This window comes from Ammodytes marinus (assembly GCF_949987685.1).
Source record: "Ammodytes marinus genome assembly, chromosome: 16".
Lineage (NCBI taxonomy): Eukaryota > Metazoa > Chordata > Actinopteri > Uranoscopiformes > Ammodytidae > Ammodytes > Ammodytes marinus.
The window spans coordinates 21,257,496-21,277,537 of NC_137220.1; the positions used below are offsets into that span (position 1 = coordinate 21,257,496).

At 40.7% G+C, this 20,042-nt stretch overlaps 3 protein-coding genes across 3 annotated transcripts in view; all 3 read right to left on the minus strand.

The window, feature by feature from the left end:
* Positions 1-20,042, minus strand: part of LOC307262849 (histone H3.2) — a gene marked incomplete at its 3' end in the record, with an annotated part of 70,498 nt that overhangs the window by 6,478 nt on the left and 43,978 nt on the right. The window lies entirely within an intron of this gene.
* Positions 110-421, minus strand: LOC307263535 (histone H4; the record flags this gene model as incomplete). The annotated part of the gene is made up of 1 exon (XM_080044697.1): positions 110-421. One exon carries the CDS (start codon positions 419-421, stop codon positions 110-112), a length of 312 nt encoding a protein of 103 aa, XP_079900823.1.
* LOC307263396 (histone H2A-like) lies at positions 1,391-1,774 on the minus strand (the record flags this gene model as incomplete). The annotated part of the gene is made up of 1 exon (XM_080044548.1): positions 1,391-1,774. One exon carries the CDS (start codon positions 1,772-1,774, stop codon positions 1,391-1,393), a length of 384 nt encoding a protein of 127 aa, XP_079900674.1.

Below are 20,042 nucleotides of genomic sequence, written 5' to 3' on the forward strand. Positions count from 1 at the left end.
GACATTATGATGGCTACATGTTGACACAAAAGGGAAATGCTCTTTGAATAAAGTGTGTGGCTCTTAAAAGAGCCTTTGTTTTCCGGGGTCGTTATTGGGTCGGTTTGAGTTAACCTCCAAAGCCGTACAGGGTGCGGCCCTGCCTCTTCAGAGCGTACACCACGTCCATGGCGGTGACGGTCTTCCTCTTGGCGTGCTCGGTGTAGGTGACGGCGTCACGGATGACGTTCTCCAGGAAAACCTTGAGCACACCGCGAGTCTCCTCGTAGATCAAACCGGAGATACGCTTCACTCCACCACGGCGAGCCAAACGGCGGATGGCGGGTTTGGTGATCCCCTGGATGTTATCACGGAGAACTTTACGGTGACGCTTGGCGCCTCCTTTCCCAAGCCCTTTGCCTCCTTTCCCTCTGCCAGACATCGTTGCTTCAGCCTATTGGTTTAAGCTTTACAAAGAAGAATGAACCTGAAGCTGCTCGACTCGGTATTTAAAGCGTAGCTGCGGACGTAAGAGAGGATGGGGGAGGGACTTGCAGTGGGAGGCCGTTAACCATTTGCAGCCGTTTCTTTTGTTCATTTTTTACTTTATTGCCAAATTCTTCAAATGTGTTACTTTTAATTGAACCTTTGTGATCATGGACTTCTTTAATTTATATTCATATTAGTATAGAAGTTTAGCCCATATGTAACATTAACCTTCTGTCCTGTGTGTCCACTTCCAAAACATATTGTAGCCTATAGATATAGGTTACTGGAAAGATAGTTTACTCTAAACTATTTACTTATTGTACATAATAAGATATTAGTTACAGCATGTCACATATGAAGTTAAAAATGCAAAGTATTTGGATACAGGACTGAGGACAGGACCAGTCTGAATATTTTAATAACATATTTCATGAGATTTCTTTTTTAATCTCAATGCAAGAAACAAATAGTGGAAATGGTATTTTTTGCAAAGGGAGGATTAAAGTAATTTGTAATGTTGACATATCAGGCATGGTGTGTTTGGGATAGTAGCCTATATATAGTATCACCATGTCTTTCTATAACAGCTGCTTGTTGACCATGAAAATATAGTTTCCATTACAGTATTCATAGCCTAGCCACAGACTGAAGACTATACACTTAAGGTAATGTGCCAAAAGGCTTTCATTGTGGGACAGCTTTAGATTTAAGTTTGATGAAGAATAAACAGATTAGCTCTAAAGCAAAGTGTGGGAAAATATGTTTTCAGTGCAGTCCAACTGTTGATGCTTATAAAACATTAGTCTAGGGTCGAGGCTGTAACTTTAGTTCGGATTTTCAAACAACTAGTTGAAGGTTTACTCTTTAGTGAAGTGGGTGGCTCTTAAAAGAGCCTTTGTTTTTAGGTGAATCAGCCTCGTGTTTACTTCTTGGCGACCTTCTCGGTCTTCTTGGGCAGCAGCACTGCCTGGATGTTGGGCAGCACGCCGCCCTGAGCGATGGTCACTCCGCCCAGCAGTTTGTTGAGCTCCTCGTCGTTGCGGACGGCCAGCTGCAAATGACGGGGGATGATTCTGCTCTTCTTATTGTCGCGGGCAGCGTTTCCAGCCAGCTCCAAGATCTCAGCGGTCAGGTACTCAAGCACCGCCGCCAGATACACGGGAGCTCCGGCTCCGACGCGGTGGGCATAGTTGCCTTTCCTCAGCAGCCTGTGGACACGACCCACTGGGAACTGGAGACCGGCACGAGAGGAGCGGGTCTTTGCCTTTGCTCTGACTTTACCAGCACCCTTGCCGCGACCAGACATGATGTAGGAGTATTGATTTCAACGAGAGAGACGAAGAAAATATGCCGAGGTCAAGAATGACCCGACTTTATATGACCACACTGCTGGTCGTTGATTGGTTGGATAGAACCTAACTGTGATCGGCCAATCAGAAAAGAGGTCGTGTCATTGTCCTATCGGAGTCGTTGAAAGATTTGTTTACAAAATCTTAAATTATTTTATCGATGGACAAGTTAGTCTATAGTTAACCAGTTACACCACATACAAATGAACTAATTAAATAATATGTAAAATATGAAGCAGCTACTGTCTGTTGGTGAATCTCACAACAATAGGAATATCCCAATTGTCACATTTTAATTAATTCTCTTTTCAGCAGTGATTGAAGTCTTGATCAAAGGATTTCCAAGCATTTGAGTTCAGCTTAGCCTTTCATATTTTGAACCAGGCCATTGTTCAAATATTGCTCCTGGGGAATATATATATTTCTTTAGTGGAGACATGTAATTCATGTACACATTTTGGGTGCACTTGATCATCTGTATGAATGATATCAATTTGGAGTAAAATATCCCCATCTGAAAATAATCTCAATGAAAAAAGTGATTTACGTAGGCCTACTGCTCATATATGTGCCATCTAGGCTGTCTAATTAGAAAATATAATGTATTGTAATGATGTCATTAAATATGAAATTCCACAGCCTCAGATGGCTCATGTTTGTGAAGTTTAAAACTGTCTTCAATCCAAGCCAATTAAAAAAAAATCCAATTCAATAACAATTTTTACTTTTTAAAGTTGAATAGGCACCGATGTCATGGATGGAGTACACTGTTCTACTGATGTGTGGTAGATGCCCTCCACCACCAGGTAGCGGTATGGTCTAATGTTTGTTTTTTCTTTTCTATTTTTATTCTAGGCAAATCCACTTTCTTTTCTTTAATTTTTTACTTTTCATATACTGTTACATTTTTGTACAAACTAATTATTTATCATCAGTGACAAATAAGAAGTTATTGAATGAGAATATGTCTCTTGTCAATTGGTCAACTTACATAAAACCTGATTTTAAAACAACACACACACACTTCCAGAGCATTGAATAACATTAACCATCACAAAACTATTGTTTCATATCTTTGTTTTGTTTCTGCATTGAGCATAAGCTAAGCACACATCTAGAATATCATTTTATAATTCATGTTAACAACAGATCACCCTTGTGTTTTGATGACCATTGTAAAATTATAACGGGTTACATATTAATTTGATTTTAGAGGGACTTTTTATCACATGTATTACATTTTACTACTGCATTTCTCTGGTGTACATGACTCGCTGGTTTTCTGGGTGATGCACACTGTCTAAGTTTGTTCATAACAGCACAGCAGGGATTAAGTTGCTTTGGTTGAGCACAGGTGGATGCAGGCTGTGGGAGCATGAGATACATCGAAATACCAACGCAAATGACAACGCATGAATCCAGGATTACCAACTACTGCACATTGAGCTGAGTCAGTCATGGCCAGGCTCTCGGCCACGTGACGTTATATGATACATGTTACTTATGAAGTTTAAAAAAGAGCATTGTTAGGAGCTTTGCTCAACACAAACACTTTTCTCTCCGAATTTTCACTCCTGTATATTGAACAAATTAAAATCATGCATAAACTTTTTGAATTGGCATTTTGAGGACAGGTTAAGTATAATTTTAATTAAAAAAAATTAACCTGCATGTGGCACTTCAAACATTTGAATCGCAGCTTAAATTCTGACAATTACCGAGAACTTACAGTCTGCACACAAAAAGTTCTCAATTCTTTTAAAGGAGCCGAATTTCATTTAGTCCAGACATTAAATCTGCATTAATGGGTATAAATATATATATATATATATATATATATATATATATATATATATATATATATATATATATATATATATATATATATATATATATATATATATATATATATAGTGAGACAGTCAATCTAATTATGTGTAACGTGAAAGGTGTTATTTATGGATATAAACCAACAGAGTTATCTCAAGTCACTACACATCCACTCTTTAGCCTCTAGAAGTTAGCTTTCTTTTAGCTTGCTAAACCCACTGTAGCTACACTACCTCTTCAGCAGCAAACGACAGCAGTAGCTGGTGAGCAAGGTGAAGCATTTAGCAATTAGATCATTTTGTGAATGGGATTTTTTCAACCACAGAAAACGAGAGCGGCCATTCTTGTACAGATTTTTATAATTCCGTTATGTCGTGAGCAAGAGATAATGGTATCAAAAAATATACAAGCATGCGCACAATACCAACAATCATTCACTGCTATTACAGTACTTTAAACTATTGCTGGAACCTCCACAGCAACCACATATTTCACCCTGGCAACACCAATGCTTAGGCTATATTATTACTATCACAATATAAAAAAGTACTGCCATCCCCACAAACATTATCGGGTACATATCCTATTCAGTGAACCCTTTTTAAATTAAAGTGAAAATGTGTTGGTTCTCTCTGCCAGAAGACTAAAGCAATTAAAGAGTTGTTTAATTGTGTTGCAGTCAGTGGCAACCTGACATGATTAACTAGACCAGGGCTGCTTGTGTGTAAATCATTTTATCTGCAGAACATGATAACTTCATTTGTCTCCACCTTCCTCTCCTCATTGTTGACACAGCTGTGTGTGTGTGTGTGTGTGTGTGTGTGTGTGTGTGTGTGTGTGTGTGTGTGTGTGTGTGTGTGTGTGTTTTAATGTCACCACACACCATGTCATTTCTCAAATAAAGAACACTTCCATCTTCTCCCAGAGCCACTGTGAAAGTAACCTGGTAAATACTATCAATTATTAATTATAACAGCAATGACAGTATGTAGAGCAACTGCTAACAAAGAGGGGGAGCGTGTCTATGTTCCCACATTTATAAGTAATCTAACTATATAATAAAGAATAGTATGTGTGTGTGTGTGTGTGTGTGTGTGTGTGTGTGTGTGTGAGTGTGTGTGTGTGTGTGTGTGTGTGTGTGTGTATGTGTGTGTGTGTGTGTGTGTGTGTGTGTGTGTGTGTGTGTGTGTGTGTGTGTGTGTGTGTGTGTGTGTGTGTGCGCGTGTGCGTGTCTCTCCTATTCTAACCTCTCCCTGTCCCCTTATCCTAACCACCAAGCTGTGATGCCTGAACCTAATTTTTAGAGACAAATAGGGCTATGGGACCACCAGGCTGTGGGACCATCGGGCTATAGAAACATACAGGGATGACGACCCCCCCCCCCAAAGGGTAATTCACCAAACAGCGAGCAGGCTATTATGAAGGCTCAGGTCAATGGGATACATTGCATGGGCATGAACTCTCAACTCTGGGATCTTGACTGTGTGTTGAGGGCTCAATTGCTAACAGAAATGTGTTAACAATTTCAAAAATGTGGGGAAATATGCTCATTTGCAGAGAGTAAGAGGAACAGATTGATATCAGTTTTTTACAATATGAGGCCGGAAGCCAGCACCATGTCTTTTCATAGCCTCAGCATAAAGAACATGGGGAACAGCTGTCCTTTTTCTGTCCAAAGATTAAACATTAGCATCAACACTAAAGCCTGCTTATGAACTGCATCATAGTATTATATGTTTAGGGGCTGCAATCTCATCTAACCCTCTTCCAGAGATCGAATAAGTGTATTTTCTAAAATTTTAAACTACTGTATTACTTTATTGTTCGACAATGGTGATGTGGATGATTGGGCAAGACATGCAAATTACAGCTGACTTTGGGAAGAAAAATGTATGTAATTGCTTGTTCATTTACTCGCCTCTGTCCTTTCGGTCGAAACAATACTCTGAACAGTGCCGTTGTTTCAGAGAAGTGATGCCACACACACACACACACACACACACACACACACACACACACACACACACACACACACACACACACACACACACACACACACACACACACACACACACACACACACACACACACACATACACACACACACATCTTTGTACATTTCACTGGACCTAAGCTTGGCTACATTTGACCAAAACCAGTGCCTCAATAAGATTAATTCTTGTATAGATCCAGGGACACTTGGGTTAAGACGTACAAATTATACACTACACACGCATTAATAAATTATACTGTATGCAAACTTGCTCTTGTAGCCACACAAAGCACATTCACTACACAGAAGAACATGCTTAATCACACCAACTTTCACCTTAACACTTGACAGATGCTTATGTATGCAGTGCACACATAAACATTAAAATGCCATCGGACAACACACTGCACCCAGACACATCTCTTTCTCTAAGAGACGTCAAAGCAAAGGTTTCTGCAGCAAGTGATTGAACGATCTAATAAGGAAGTGTAGGGAAGCATTCATCCGTATTTACTACCAGTAATCATTACCTGTAGTGGTTACCAGCAGAGAGCTGTAACATATGGTGCAAATTAATGCAAAAACAGCGCACATGCCTGCACAAACACATCAAGTCACACATACTGTCTCAGGGGAGCAATAGGCCTACATTTGTTTTGCTGTTTCATAGCTTAGAGCCAGCTGCCATGGCTTTACAATATACTTGTTTTTTTATTAATCAGCAGCTAATAAGGATACAGTATTTATTTTGACAAGAAAGAAAAATCAACAGAATTGTTTTTTTTTTAAAGATATTTTTGGCATTTTTATGCTTTATTGACAGTGTTAAGAGACAGAGGTGAAATGGGGCAGAGAGGGGAGTGACATGCAGAGAACGACCGTGGGCGGGAATCAACATTTTGGAAGAGCCGCTCATCACCTGAGCACAGCTGCCCCTCATCTGACTAAGAGTTGTGGTCAACAGGGTGCTCTTTATCTGACGTGGCTTCACTTTGTGATTCAGCGTGATCATATCGGTCAGTTTCTTTTTAGAATAAAAGCAGATAAGCAGACAAATGGCCAACAAAGAGATACAGTCCCACTGGAAGAGAAAGCTTTTGGCAAAAACAGACAACAAGAAAGACAAACTGCTCTGGTTTTATCTGTAGATTTAGTTTGTCCTGATATAAAATATCAGCCTAGCTAGAGCTATGAAAGAAATGCCAAACTCACGGGAGAAGATCAAGCACTCAAATTAGTTTCTTTATTTGTCATTGCCCGTGCTGACGTCCTTGCTCGGTCGTTTGCGTCTCCTGGCTCATTTTGGTTTGCATCTGCCATGGACCCACAGCATGAGAGAAGGTTGAATGAGGTTGGATAGGAGGGAGGGAAAGGTGAGATGAGTCTTGATCAGACTAATAAAAGCTGATTGGATCTGCAGCAGAATGGTTGGGCAGTGAGACCAGAAGCTGCCTTTTGCCGTCCCCAATTCTGGGCCTGGGTGTTCCTTTCAATTTATTTTTTTTACCAAACAAAGCTCATTTACCATGTGGCCACACGAGAATGTTTCTTTTGACTTTTTTACAACAGTGACACTTTGTGTTATTTGAAATACAGTGGAGAGATATGCCACTAAAGTCATGAGGAGGCCAAATTTTAACCTTGCCAACTTGTCTGACGTGCATATATTCAGTGGTCATCGATATTTAAATGAAAACAAACCCTTTAACAAAGATTGTTACCAAAAAGTCAAAATGTATTGTGAAATATGGCAACATAGAGCTGCGAACATATATAGACACGCTCCTGCCTACAGTACACTACACAGTAAATTCCCCAGTGTTAAATATGCAGTGACAAACTCCATTAACTCTATCTGAGTTAATATAACAACAGCTGGAGTAGAATGCCTCCTAGTGTTGGTGTCAATTTCGGTAGTTAAAAGACGGGGTATAGAAAGTACTCTATAAGGCTTTAAATAACACTATACAGTGTATTTTTAACTCTATTTTGAGTTAATTTAACTCTAAAATTGTAACACTTTGAAGAGAGTTAATTTAACTCCAATTCTGAGTGGGACCAAATACACTCGGAAATGGTGTTAAATTTAACTCTTTTAGTGTTATTTTAACACTTCAAAATGGACTGTGTAGCGTGGATTCTCAAGGGGTAGTCTACTTTTCGAACCCATCACAAAATTATAAGTTGCAAGCTAATGACATGGTCCTTGCTGTTTGAAAGATTGTAGGTTAACGTTGCTGCTTTTTAGGTAGTAGACTATAGTTGCTTGATAACTAACTAGTTCATTACTGCATTACAAGATCAAAGCTGTCTCTTGCTGATCCGTGTAGAAGACATGGAACAGTTAGTGACAATCTAACCAAAACCAACTGTGAAGAAGCTAATATTGAAGCTGTAGCCTCAGTTATATGATGTAAGCAAGTTTAAAACATGATTACAGGCTCTAATTTAAAAACATATCAGCTGGAAATGTTCAATATCCCACTGGAGTTAGATGTTTAGTTTTTAGTGTTAGCTTAGGCTACACTAGATAGATTGACCAATAAAGTCAGAGACATTCCAGTCTGACACAATGGTTGAGAAGTGTTTTGGTATACTTCAATATTGAAATGGAAAACCCAATTGTTCAACAAACAAATTAAAAGATTTCTAGTTGCAAATCTCCCACTGTTGCAAACAACAAAGAGATCATAAATGTCAAACTTTTACCCAAGACAAAAGTTAATTTGTTGTGTGTTTCGGTTGTTTATTTGATTGCATTCATTTTCTTCCTCGTCTGGGTGTCGTATATTTAATACCAGCATTGTTATGTTGATTATTATTCTGGATTTTATATTGGCTTTTTTGGTCCTTCCGAGCAACAGTCCTACTGGAGTAAAATGTCATATTGCAATTAGCCTTAAATTGAATTTTACCCTGGTGCCACCCTTGCTTATCACTGCTAAGATGTAGGCTGAATGCTGCCAAAATAATGCCCCCCACTAACATATTGTCAGGGAAAACACAGTGCTCAACACCATGCCTCTTTAGAAATACATTACAAATCAAAACCCTCATGTTGCTCATCTTACTCAGCTCATCCTGCAGATTCAGATCTCTCCTAGAGCTAAAAGTAAACTCACAGCACTTTACAATCGGTTTTGTTCTGGGAAAACAGGCGACGACTCTCTAGTGGAAACAACTCACACACTGAGTTCTTGAGGTTGTAGATTCTTGAACTTTTATATCCACATAATATTCATTGTTTGTTATATGGAAATGTCTTTCCCACCCCCAGGGGCACTGACAGTAGATTTAGAAAGCAATACATTTAAGCAGCTAGTCAATGCTCGAATGAGATATGAAAACAGCAGTGTTACTGGCCATAATGTGAATTATTAAACATCACCTCTGAGACCTGTATTGGCAAGCAGCTGCTGAAAGGGACTGAAGTTCAAAATAGCCGAAGGCAGTTCCCAACCGTGGGTATCAGCAAGTGGCATCCATGTTGCCTGGGAGAGATGGAGAGATGCAAAGGCGGATAATGTGCTTCTATGTGTTTCTCAACAGTGAATGGTGATTGTCATTTTAAGGTCCTGACTTAACCTCAGAGTGGTAGGATGGCCTATAGGAAAAGGGGGCCAACCAGTAACCATGAAGTCGCTGGTTCAATCCCCGGCACCGGAGAGGAGGTTGTTACTTGTAATACTATAGTGGTGGCTGGTAGTACACCTAAAGTGCCCAGCATCTCTACCATTGTGTCCTTGAGTAAGGCCTTTAACCCTAAAACTGCTCCAGGGGCCCTGTACTATGGCTGACCCTGCTCTCTGACCCCCTCCAATGTGTGGTAACTTGAGAGGGGATATGCGAAAGGACAAATTTCAATGTGCTGCTTTCTGTAAATTGACTTATAAAGATAACTTAACTTTAGATGGACATGATTATACATCTATTTTCCCTTAATATCCAACTGTCAGCCATAAAAACCTTGGTCCAGACGGACGTATCTTCACAACTGGTGGATTGCTACAAAACGTTTGGACACTTGGTGATCCCATGAATTTTCATCTATAGCCCCGAACAGGTTCAAGTTTAGACATCTCACATGAAATATCTCAAAATCTGCTAGATGAGGTTAGCAAACTTATTTATTTTTTTATTTACATGAATTCATGGTCCCCTGAGGAGAAATCCACAATGATTTTTGTGATTTTATAGTAAAACAGCTTTGACAGCTATTGGATTGGATTGTGTCGATCCTGTAGGCCAGTGATTTTCAACCAATGTGCCGTGAGAGATCGTCAGGTGTGCCGTGAGAAATGATCTAATATCACCTAATTAACCATTGTCGGGTGTCTTTGTGTGAGGGAATGGGCTCTGCCGCTTTTTCTAGCAAAATAAACTTGTGTACACAGCTCTCTCTACATTAAAAACACTATCCATAGTTCAGCGCGCAGCGGTTAAGTTACTGTTCAACAAAAGGAGGCTTCACAGTAAAAGCATTTCACTGGCTAAACATTAACAGCATTTCACCGGACAAACGTGAGTTGACTTTTATTTTGAAGTACGCCTAACAGGAAAAGTAGCCGCTCACAAAGCCCCTTCACTATCAGCATGTCTTCTGTTTTCACGAGTTCAATGCGGTGAAATAAGAGGACAGAAAGCTTGTCATTTACAGTACTTGTAACCCCAAGCTTACACCAACCGCTTTATGAACGTTAGTGGCATTAATTTTCGGTTTCAGTAAGGTTTTATGCATCAAATTGTACCGGAAAAGCTATCTACTAATACCTTGTACCGCCAACTGCTGGCCTGGCATGCTTACTACATCGATTTCGTCCCGTTTCCTCTGAAAACATGTGCATGGGTGAAGATGTCAGACAAATTGTGTCTGAACGGGGTTTTAAAAAAAAACAAAAACGGGAAAACTGTCACGTTTTCACAGTGAGAACAGGGCCTTAGCCTCTTTCAGATTTGCATATTATGCAAATTAGTTGAGTATGTCATCTAGCTAGGCCTACTACTAGTTAATTTTGGGCCAATAACAATTTTCCTTATAAAGGAGTCAGCAGAGATAGAGAAGGAACAATCACAGGGCTCAGGTGTAGAAGGGGTTGTGGTGAAAATGGGTAAAAATCCCGGTCTTTCTACCATTCCTGCCAGGATATCCATTTTGTGTTCATCGAAACAGGCCCAGGTTTCACACTTAGTGAGTAAATACATTTAGAAACTATATTATTAACTATATGTATTATATGTACTGTGAGTGTCATTTTGTGTCATTTTGGTTGGTGGTGTGCCCCAGGATTTTGTAAATGTAAAAAATGTGCCGCGGCTCAAAAAAGGTTGAAAATCACTGCTATAGGCGATCTGTGTATAGCTCAAAGTCTCACAGAGCAGGTAGCGTGGAACTAGGCACTTAGGGGGTTTGTACAAGGAAAGCGTTTTCTATAGGCTACAATATGCAAAACTTTTTTACGTCCTGGCCGTCCATTTAAACACAACAATGGTGATTTTGGCTGAAAACCAAGACGATTGAAGCCGTTGTCATGTAAACGTAGCCTTAGTATTTTTCACATCTGTTCTTTTTGAAACTTATTTGGATACGGACAAAAAAACACACAATACATACACAACCCCCACTCCCCTCCCTCACATAAACCACATCTTTTCTCACCCAACACTTGACTGACCAAGCTATGCCCCTAGTTGCTCTGTTCTTCCAGCCCATTTGTTTTCACAACTCTCTGACAATAGCTATGACATTTAACAAGTATGAATAGATGTGTGATCAAGCCTTACTTTTCAAAAGGAACTATCACAGAAAAGGAGGCAGGTGCACAATGTATCGCCATCCTGCTATTGATTGACTTCCAGTGACTTGGACGTAATAATCGTATCCACAGTCAGAGAGATATTCTGTGATACTCACACAGAAAACCCTAATAATAGACTTTTAACATTATTGTCTGTATCATTGGAGCCAAACATTGATCCTCAAACCACATACTCTTAGGATTTGCAATTATGTGAGTGATGCAGTCATCATGGTAGAATGGTTAAACATAAATGAGATAATGAGTGGGTGATTTTGTTCTACGAAGCATGCATCAGTCCACCGTCATGACAAGGCAGGCGGTCTCTGGCATTCAGGACAGTGTGGGTGTTTGGGTAAAGGAAAGATACAACAAAAGTAATCAAAAAAAAATGTTTGGTGCTATTTGACACCTTTTGATGCATAAAAGTGATTCATCATAATCTACCAAAATGTCAAAATTCTCAAAATGGTGCATATGTGAGGCTGGTGAGGATCATTGAAGATTTAGCAAGGTTCAATATTTTCAGCTATCAGCCCCAGCTTCACACACAGTTTCATTTTAGCCTGAAAATGTTACAAGGTTATTATTCCCTTCGGTGAACGGTCCTACATGTTCTATCAGAGTAATGAACTGTAAGTGTTAGGCTATAGCAGTGATTTTCAACCAGTGTGCCGCGGCACACTAGTGTGCCATGAGAGATCGTCAGGTGTGCCATGGGAAATGATCTAATATCACCTAATTAACCATTGTCGGGTGTCTTTGTGTGAGGAAATGGGAGCGGAACATAAAGTCTTATTGCTCCAAACGGAGGTCCGGTGGCTGTCGCGCGGCAAAGTGCTGGCCCGTGTGTATGAGCTGCGAGAGGAACTTAAAGTTTTTCTGACAAACGAGAGGTACGATTACTCAAAGCTGCAGGGCTCCAGACAGAGACCAAATGCTCGCATTTTGCGACCATTTTTTGAGACGATTACTTTTTTCAACTAGGGGCACGCGCGCGACCGGGAAATTCGCCGACATAATTTTTAATTATTATTATTATTATTATTATTATTATTATTATTAGTATATGTACTGTGTTAGAGTGTCATCTTGTGTCATCTTGGTTGGTGGTGTGCCCCAGGATTTTGTAAATGTAAAAAATGTGCCGCGGCTCAAAAAAGGTTGAGCCCCTTTTACACAGCCAGTGAAAGCCGGGAATATGCCGGCCTTTCGGCCCTGCTGTTTAAATGCGACAGTTGCGGAACGAGGGAAGAAAGGTGCGAGAGATTGTTCCGGGAATTTTACTACCTCGGGGGGTAGTAAGATTCCCGACACAGTTCCGCCTCTCTGTTTAAATGCTCCAGCTTGTTGTTGCGGAACAGGGGGGCGTTTGACGTTCCATAGCCTACGTTCTAAACATGCGACCATGTTAGCAGTTGAAGGACGTGTGTATAACATTAATCACGGTGGCCTGATGTCCCGTAAAAATCACCAAATAAAAGGAACGGCGTATAATCTAGCTGATCATAAGGTCCGTTGCTCAATCCAAACCCCCGCGCTTCATTTTGCAGAGTGTATGAGTCTATTTCTGCCCAGGAGAAGTTGTACAATGGGAAAGCTAGGCTAGGCTAAGTAAGGGATAAAGTATAGCGAACGGGTCACTTGCTAGAAATAAAGACCGACAAGCTGAAGCAGCTTGAAGGTCTTTATTTCTAGCAAGTGACCCGTTCGCTATACATTATCCCGCTTATTACATGGCTACTACAAGAAATAAAGCAATTCATTGAAGCAACATGTTGTTTTAACAGCCAAAAACAGACCGCTACACGGTCGGAACTCACTCAGTAGCAACGGTTACTATGTCAAGCTGCGGCCAACCTAGAATAGTTTAACAAAAAACAACTTGTTTCCCCAGCAACCCTGAGACCTTGTCTAATAACTGGAATAGTCATCGCAAACCCACTAGGTTCTTATGTAACTAAAACGTAGTTCAGTACGCCAGTAAATAGGAACGACCAAGGATACGACCTAGTAACGGGGGAATAGTCTGCTCGCCCCGCTAGACTGTCTGCTTCAGCTGACTGAAGGCTCCGGCTCAGCTGTTAGCCACAGAGCTACTGTTTTGCTAACACAACTCAAGACTCGCACACTCTACAAATAATAATTCTAATCGGCCAATATGTTTAACAAGAGCTCTCTCCATCTAGCTAACAAAATTACTGCGGAACATTTACATTGCGGGCTGCAGCCTGAAGTTACTGTCTAACTGTCAATATGCAGCCAAACGTACTCACATCGTCTTGACTGGATTCCGCCGCCGCTATAATTATCCAAAGTCTGAGCGTATATCCACACTTTATTTCTGCCTACAGTAACGTGACTTCACACACTGTGTGTATGTGTATGTTTATGTCTGATTGGCAGATCTCTGCCCTCACAAAGAGACTCGCTCACAACCAACCTGTCACACAAACACACACACACACACACAGACACAGAGGTGAAGCGGATTGATTTTGTCAGTTTGGTTAACATTCCCAGTGTGATGTTGGACTCAGCGCGTAGCGAGATCAACTGGCACATCGTGGGGACAGTAAAATACGGCCCTCTTACTGCAAGCTCCAGCACTTCTGCTCTCAATTCACCGGCCAGTGTTGTTGTTGTAAAGCAGCTGACCGGCGCGGCGCTAAATGTTTACGTCACACCTGACGCTGTTTACAAGCACCTCTTTCATTCCGGACGCTGTGTAAAAGGGGCTACTGATGCGCCAGCAGGCCGGCATTGCTTGGTTCTGTGTAAATAACACAGAAGCAAGCAAAGCCGGCATTTTGGAGTGATGTTGTTCCGTCAATATGCCGCAATCTCTGTGTAAAAGGGGCTACTGTGTTATAGGATGATGGCCTCTCTTAGATTTTCCATAGTTCTTGATTGTCAAAGGAGACTGATTGCAGGTAGTCATTTTTGAGAGAGGGGCTACTATCAAAACAATAAGAGAAACACAACTCCAGCCATTATCATTAGATTAAAGAAGATATATAAAACCATAGTTTTGTAGTGTCGCCACGGTTGAAAAGTATTGATTGCCAGCATGAACTGGAATAGTCAGGTATACGGATCTTGGTGAGTCTCTGGATGTGGGTTGCTCCTGTTTGACAGAGGGTGCCATTTTTCATTGAAAGATATTTAGAGAATATGCTCTTCAACAATAAGGGACATATAGGTTATTTTTCTAAAAACTTTTACACTTTGAGGGCATGGCGTTCTGCAGTGCAATCATTAATTTGGTGTTATATGAACATTATTTAATTGTCGAGGTATTGAGTGAGCCTAAATTAGGCTACAAGTGGGTTGAAATAAATAGGCTATGCATATGATAATCAATCATGCTTCAACTAAATCAAATTCTCAGACCCACTGTGCAATAAGTAAAGTAATAAGAAAGCCAACCTAAAATGTGCAATACGAGGAACATAACAAGTGTTCTATTGTTTGATTCAGTTAAAGCCAAGGGATAACGGTTTCAAATCAAGGCAGGCGCTCTCTGGCATTCATGACAGGTGGGTGTTTGGGTAAAGGAAAGATACAACAAAAGCAATCAAAAAAAATGTTTGGTGCTATTTGACACCTTTTGATGCATAAAAGTGATTCATCATATTTTACCAAAATGTCAAAATGGTGCATATGTGAGGCTGGTGAGGATCATTGAAGATTTAGCAAGGTTCAATATTTTCAGCTATCAGCCCCAGCTTCACACACAGTTTCATTTTAGCCTGAACATGTTACAAGGTTATTATTCCCTTTGGTGAACGTTCCTACCTGTTCTATCAGTCATGAACTGGAAGTGTTATAGGATGATGGCCTCTCTTAGATTTTCAATAGTTCTTGATTGTCAAAGGAGACTGATTGCAGGTAGTCATTTTTGAGAGAGGGGCTACTATCAAAACAATAAGAGAAACACAACTCCAGCCATTGTAATTAGATTAAAGAAGATATATAAAACCATAGTTTTGTAGTGTCGCCACGGTTGAAAATGATTGATTGCCAGCATGAAGTGGAATAGTCAGGTATACGGATCTTGGTGAGTCTCTGGATGTGGGTTGCTCCTGTTTGACAGAGGGTGCCATTTTTCATTGAAAGATATTTAGAGAATATGCTCTTCAACAATAAGGGACATATAGGTTATTTTTCTAAACACTTTTACACTTTGAGGGCATGGCGTTCTGCAGTGCAATCATTAATTTACCATATACAGTGCTGTGTGAAAGTTTGTGAACCCCTTGAACCTTTTGGAATTGTATTTATGTTAAATATAATCAATACATTTTTATCAATACCAGTGTTTTTATATGAAATAACAGATGTTTGTTTATCAATTCAAAAATGATCTTTTCCAGAAATCAATTGTTAAAACAGATAAAACAAATTATTTGACAACTGTTGTATGTGCAAAAGTTTGTGAACCCTAAGCTGCATTGCTTAAATCGAGCAGGTAAACACAATCAGATGGGCCAAATTGAGTGATGAAATGGACCAATCCTCTGAGATTTTTTTCCCTTTTAGCATGTCTGACCTGTATGGGTTCAGTTTGGTGAGCCTAAACTGACCTGGTTTTATCTTTGTTTTATCTAATGCCACCCAATTTCTTCCCTAAAGATCTCTCATTACATTGGTCTATTTCATCAATCAATTTGGCCCACCTGATTGTGTTAACCTGCTCGATTTGAGCAATGCAGCTATGCAAAATGTCCTTCCTGCCGTATCACACCTTCACAAAGGTTGTGACCTCAGTGTAAACATGAAGTGTCAGCAGTTGTAGCAATCTAGTAAAAGAAGAGAAGAATTCTAGTAGAAGTGCTAATGTCTACCACAGTGTTAGGGAACCAATGAGGTATTAGAAATGAGCCTACATCCAATGAGCCACAGGGGAGACTGGGACAGCACCACCCAGAAAACCCACTCTTTCACTAATTGCACATGAATCTGGAGAAACGCCCCAAACTGCTTCTAATGTAATGTTGTTTGTTTTCCAACTAAAGAGAGAGAGAGAGAGAGAGAGACAAAGGGAGAGAGACAGAAAGAGAGAGTTCTTGTCCGAGGCTGTTGCAGCAGAGATTATTTCAAGAATAAATTCATGGTGCTTCTACTCTGCACCCACCTGCAGAGCCACATAAAACCCAGCTTGAATACATCACGGCTGGAAATCTAATTGCACCTGGAGAAGGTGACACGAGCCATAAAGACGACACAAAACATGGCTGTTGTGGTTTCTGGTTCAGCTTTGCAGGGCAGGCCTGTCATTTTAAAGTATAACGTTGTCAGCAGTATTTGTGACTCTGTTTGGGCTCTTTTCTTTGGCCTGTAAATTTTAAAACATTGCCTGTCATTGCCTGTGGCCTTTTTTTTCCCTTCTTCATTGTGGTTCATTGGCCTGACAACTGAAACACACCCTGGCCAGGGAGGTGCACAGACATTTCGGTGGGCAGGGGCAATAAAAAGGAAAGGTGCACTAACCCCAGCAACATGCACTATTCCCACCCTGATGATGTCACAACGCTGCCATCCATAATCAGTACATTTGTTCATAACATGGCATATCATGTTGGATATATATGAAGGAACACTTTTCAATGCTAATTAAACTAGCTTGATTGCTTGATTACCAATACCTACTGACATACTGACCTTTTTTTTTAAATAGATCAAATAAAAAAGTCAATGTTGTTTCATAATTGAAAAAGTGCAAAGTTAATTTGAGAGGGGGCTTCATACTGAGTAGCTACTTTCTAAATTGTTGAATCATATTTTTGTGGATACTAGTAAACATTTCTATCTTAATCTAAAAAATGGTATGCTGATATTTCACAAATGTGTTGTATTGGTTAACTATATGACTAATCATGAAGAAATCAATATTAAAAGATCAGTATATCATTTGTTGATGTAGGCTATCTGTGTATAGCTCAAAGTCTCACAGAGCAGGTAGCGTGGAACTAGGCACTTAGGGGGTTTGTACAAGGAAAGCGTTTTCTATACTACAATATGCAAAACTTTTTTACGTCCTGGCCGTCCATTTAAACACAACGATGGTGATTTTGGTGGGGCTGAAAACGCCTACAGAAAGTATTCACAGCTCTTCACTTTTTCCACGTGTATTAAATAGCAGACAAGAGTTCAGTGCTTTTTATTTACAGCCACAGGCACATGAATACATGTCTCTTCTGAATTTTCATTTATCAGTGCACTAAAGAGAGGGAGGTTACAGTTTTGAATGTAATACCCAGTTGACAACTCTTGGTTTTAGGTCCAAACGAAAGGGACAAACTATTTTATAAATAACTGTAGTAGGCTATAGGTGGAGGTTTATGAAAAACAAATATATATAAAAAATTATCATAATAGCAGAAAAGGGGGAAAGAGAGAGAGAAAGAAAAATCAGAAACGATCTTTGTATATTTTGTTTGTTGTCTCATTAGGGGGAGGGACTGTTGCGGGCACATGTATGATCCATTCCCTGTTTGTAATCTTTTGTGTAGCCTACTAAAGCTTAATGTTGACATGTTGTAGCTAAGTTTGTGAGTGTTATGTTAGTAACTAAACTTCCCAGCACCATAGCGCCAGGATGTGACGTCATGACGGAAGTGCGAGGGACTGTTTGAAATTGGACAGCTGCCGCGCAGTTCGAGAGCCGAAATGTTTGACAGACTTGCCGACAATACACTAAGAGGATCTGTGCTTGACCAGTATACCCCACCTTTAAATGACAGCTATCACTGGGGTTAATACACTCATAGGCCTACTTTGAACTACCATGAAAATGAAGCTGAAAAAAAGAGCTGCAGCTTAGCAACTGTTGCTAGGCTGCAGCTTTTTTAGTTTTTTTGTCACTGTTTTGAGGGGTGGAGCTTCTGGAACAGAATCCTTTGATCTCTGAGCCGGCTGGTTTGAGGGGCGGAGCTTAAGTTACATTAATCCTTCAATCTCTGAAGATCCTTTGATCTCAGGTGATGATGTCACCTGAACATTAGACTTTCAATTCTAGGGAATTCCTTTGGTCAAAACATTCTTGGTCTTCTTTGCAGCCGGTCGCATACTAACCAAACAGTTCGTGAAAACTAAAAAAAACAAGGAGTTTAGAAAAGAAAAACCGAAACACATCAAACAAAATGGATCAAAATACGGAAGTTGTCCCCATTAATGGAGCAGTACCAGTTCTGACAGAGGAGCTGCCACAGTTTACAGTGGAAGGGGTTCGTCCACTGATAGAAAACTTTTTTAATCATATGACAGAGGAACAGTGGACCCTTTTAAGGTCAGGTACCCCTGAGGAGGCCACTAAGATATTGTTGGCCGACCTGCTGTTAGATGTTATAGCAGCAGTTGTAAAGGAACTTGTGATGGCTCTCAGGGGCATCAATGCTATTGTGTCTGAGGAGTTTGTAGTGTCTAATCTGGGGGACAAACTCCCTCAGTGCTTCGCCGAGATTCTCGAAGTAACGGACCAGGTTGTGAGTGACAGCTCAAAGCGGCTCACGGACCTGATGGGTCAGGAGATAGCAGATAGTGTAAACTCTGCCATCTCCAGCAGTCTGGGCAGGGCAGAGCCTTTTATTAATCAGCGTGTCACTCCCCCACGCAAACTCAACGCCATGGTCAATAATGCCTGTAAAATGGTACAGGCATTCGGAGGGAAGCTGAAGGTGTTGTGTTCTCCACGACCACTGAGACAGAGGAACAGTGAAGAGAAGCAGGAATTGGTATTCACTGATGACTGCTCTCAGTCAACAGTCGGACGTGTAAGAACGCCGACCCCGGATAAGGTTTCCTCACACAACAGCTTGGCGACAGCAACCACAAAGGCTGTCCAGGAGCTGATTAGAAAGGAGGTCGATGACATGATGGAACCTCTTTTGGAGGATGTTTCGGACTCTGACTATGAGCTGCTTCACCAAGAAACCTCCATGGAGATTGATTTTGCAGCAGATGACATTGCTCAGGTCATAATTGAAAAGAGTTCAGAGGAGGCAGAAGCAAAAGATGCAAGTCCAGAATCAGAATCCACACTGAAGGGCAAACCAGCCATGAAAGGTGTTGGATGCAAGGTGAGGAACTTCCTTGCAAAGCGCTTTGCCAAAGCTACTATCTATCACATAGTGACAAAGCTTAAAACTAGATTCAACCTTGACCCAAAAGTTGAAAGTACAAAGTCAATGGAGTCACTAATAGATAGTGTTAACTCCCTGCTTGTGACAGAGGAGGGTGAACAAGAGAGTGGAAAGGAGGTTCGTGTCTTCCGTAAATTTAAAAATGTTTCCAGCGATAAAATGCTGGTATTTACTCAAGGACTATCAGATCTCCTCTACAGTCACATTACGGATGGGATGACACCAGAGATCATCTCAGAAACAATTAGTGGAAGGGCAACCTGCAGGAGTGTGTCTGTTTCTCCATCACATGACGACATGTATGCGACAATTAAGACCAAAGTGTGGGGTTTTGTGGCACTGATGGGCTGGTGGGTTAATACCCAGGTCCTCCGCCACAGTAGAAGGGTGACACTGGCCTTAATGGAGGCTGGGCCACCAGCACAGACGCTGGAGATCACCGCCGTGGAGGTGAGTGACCCTT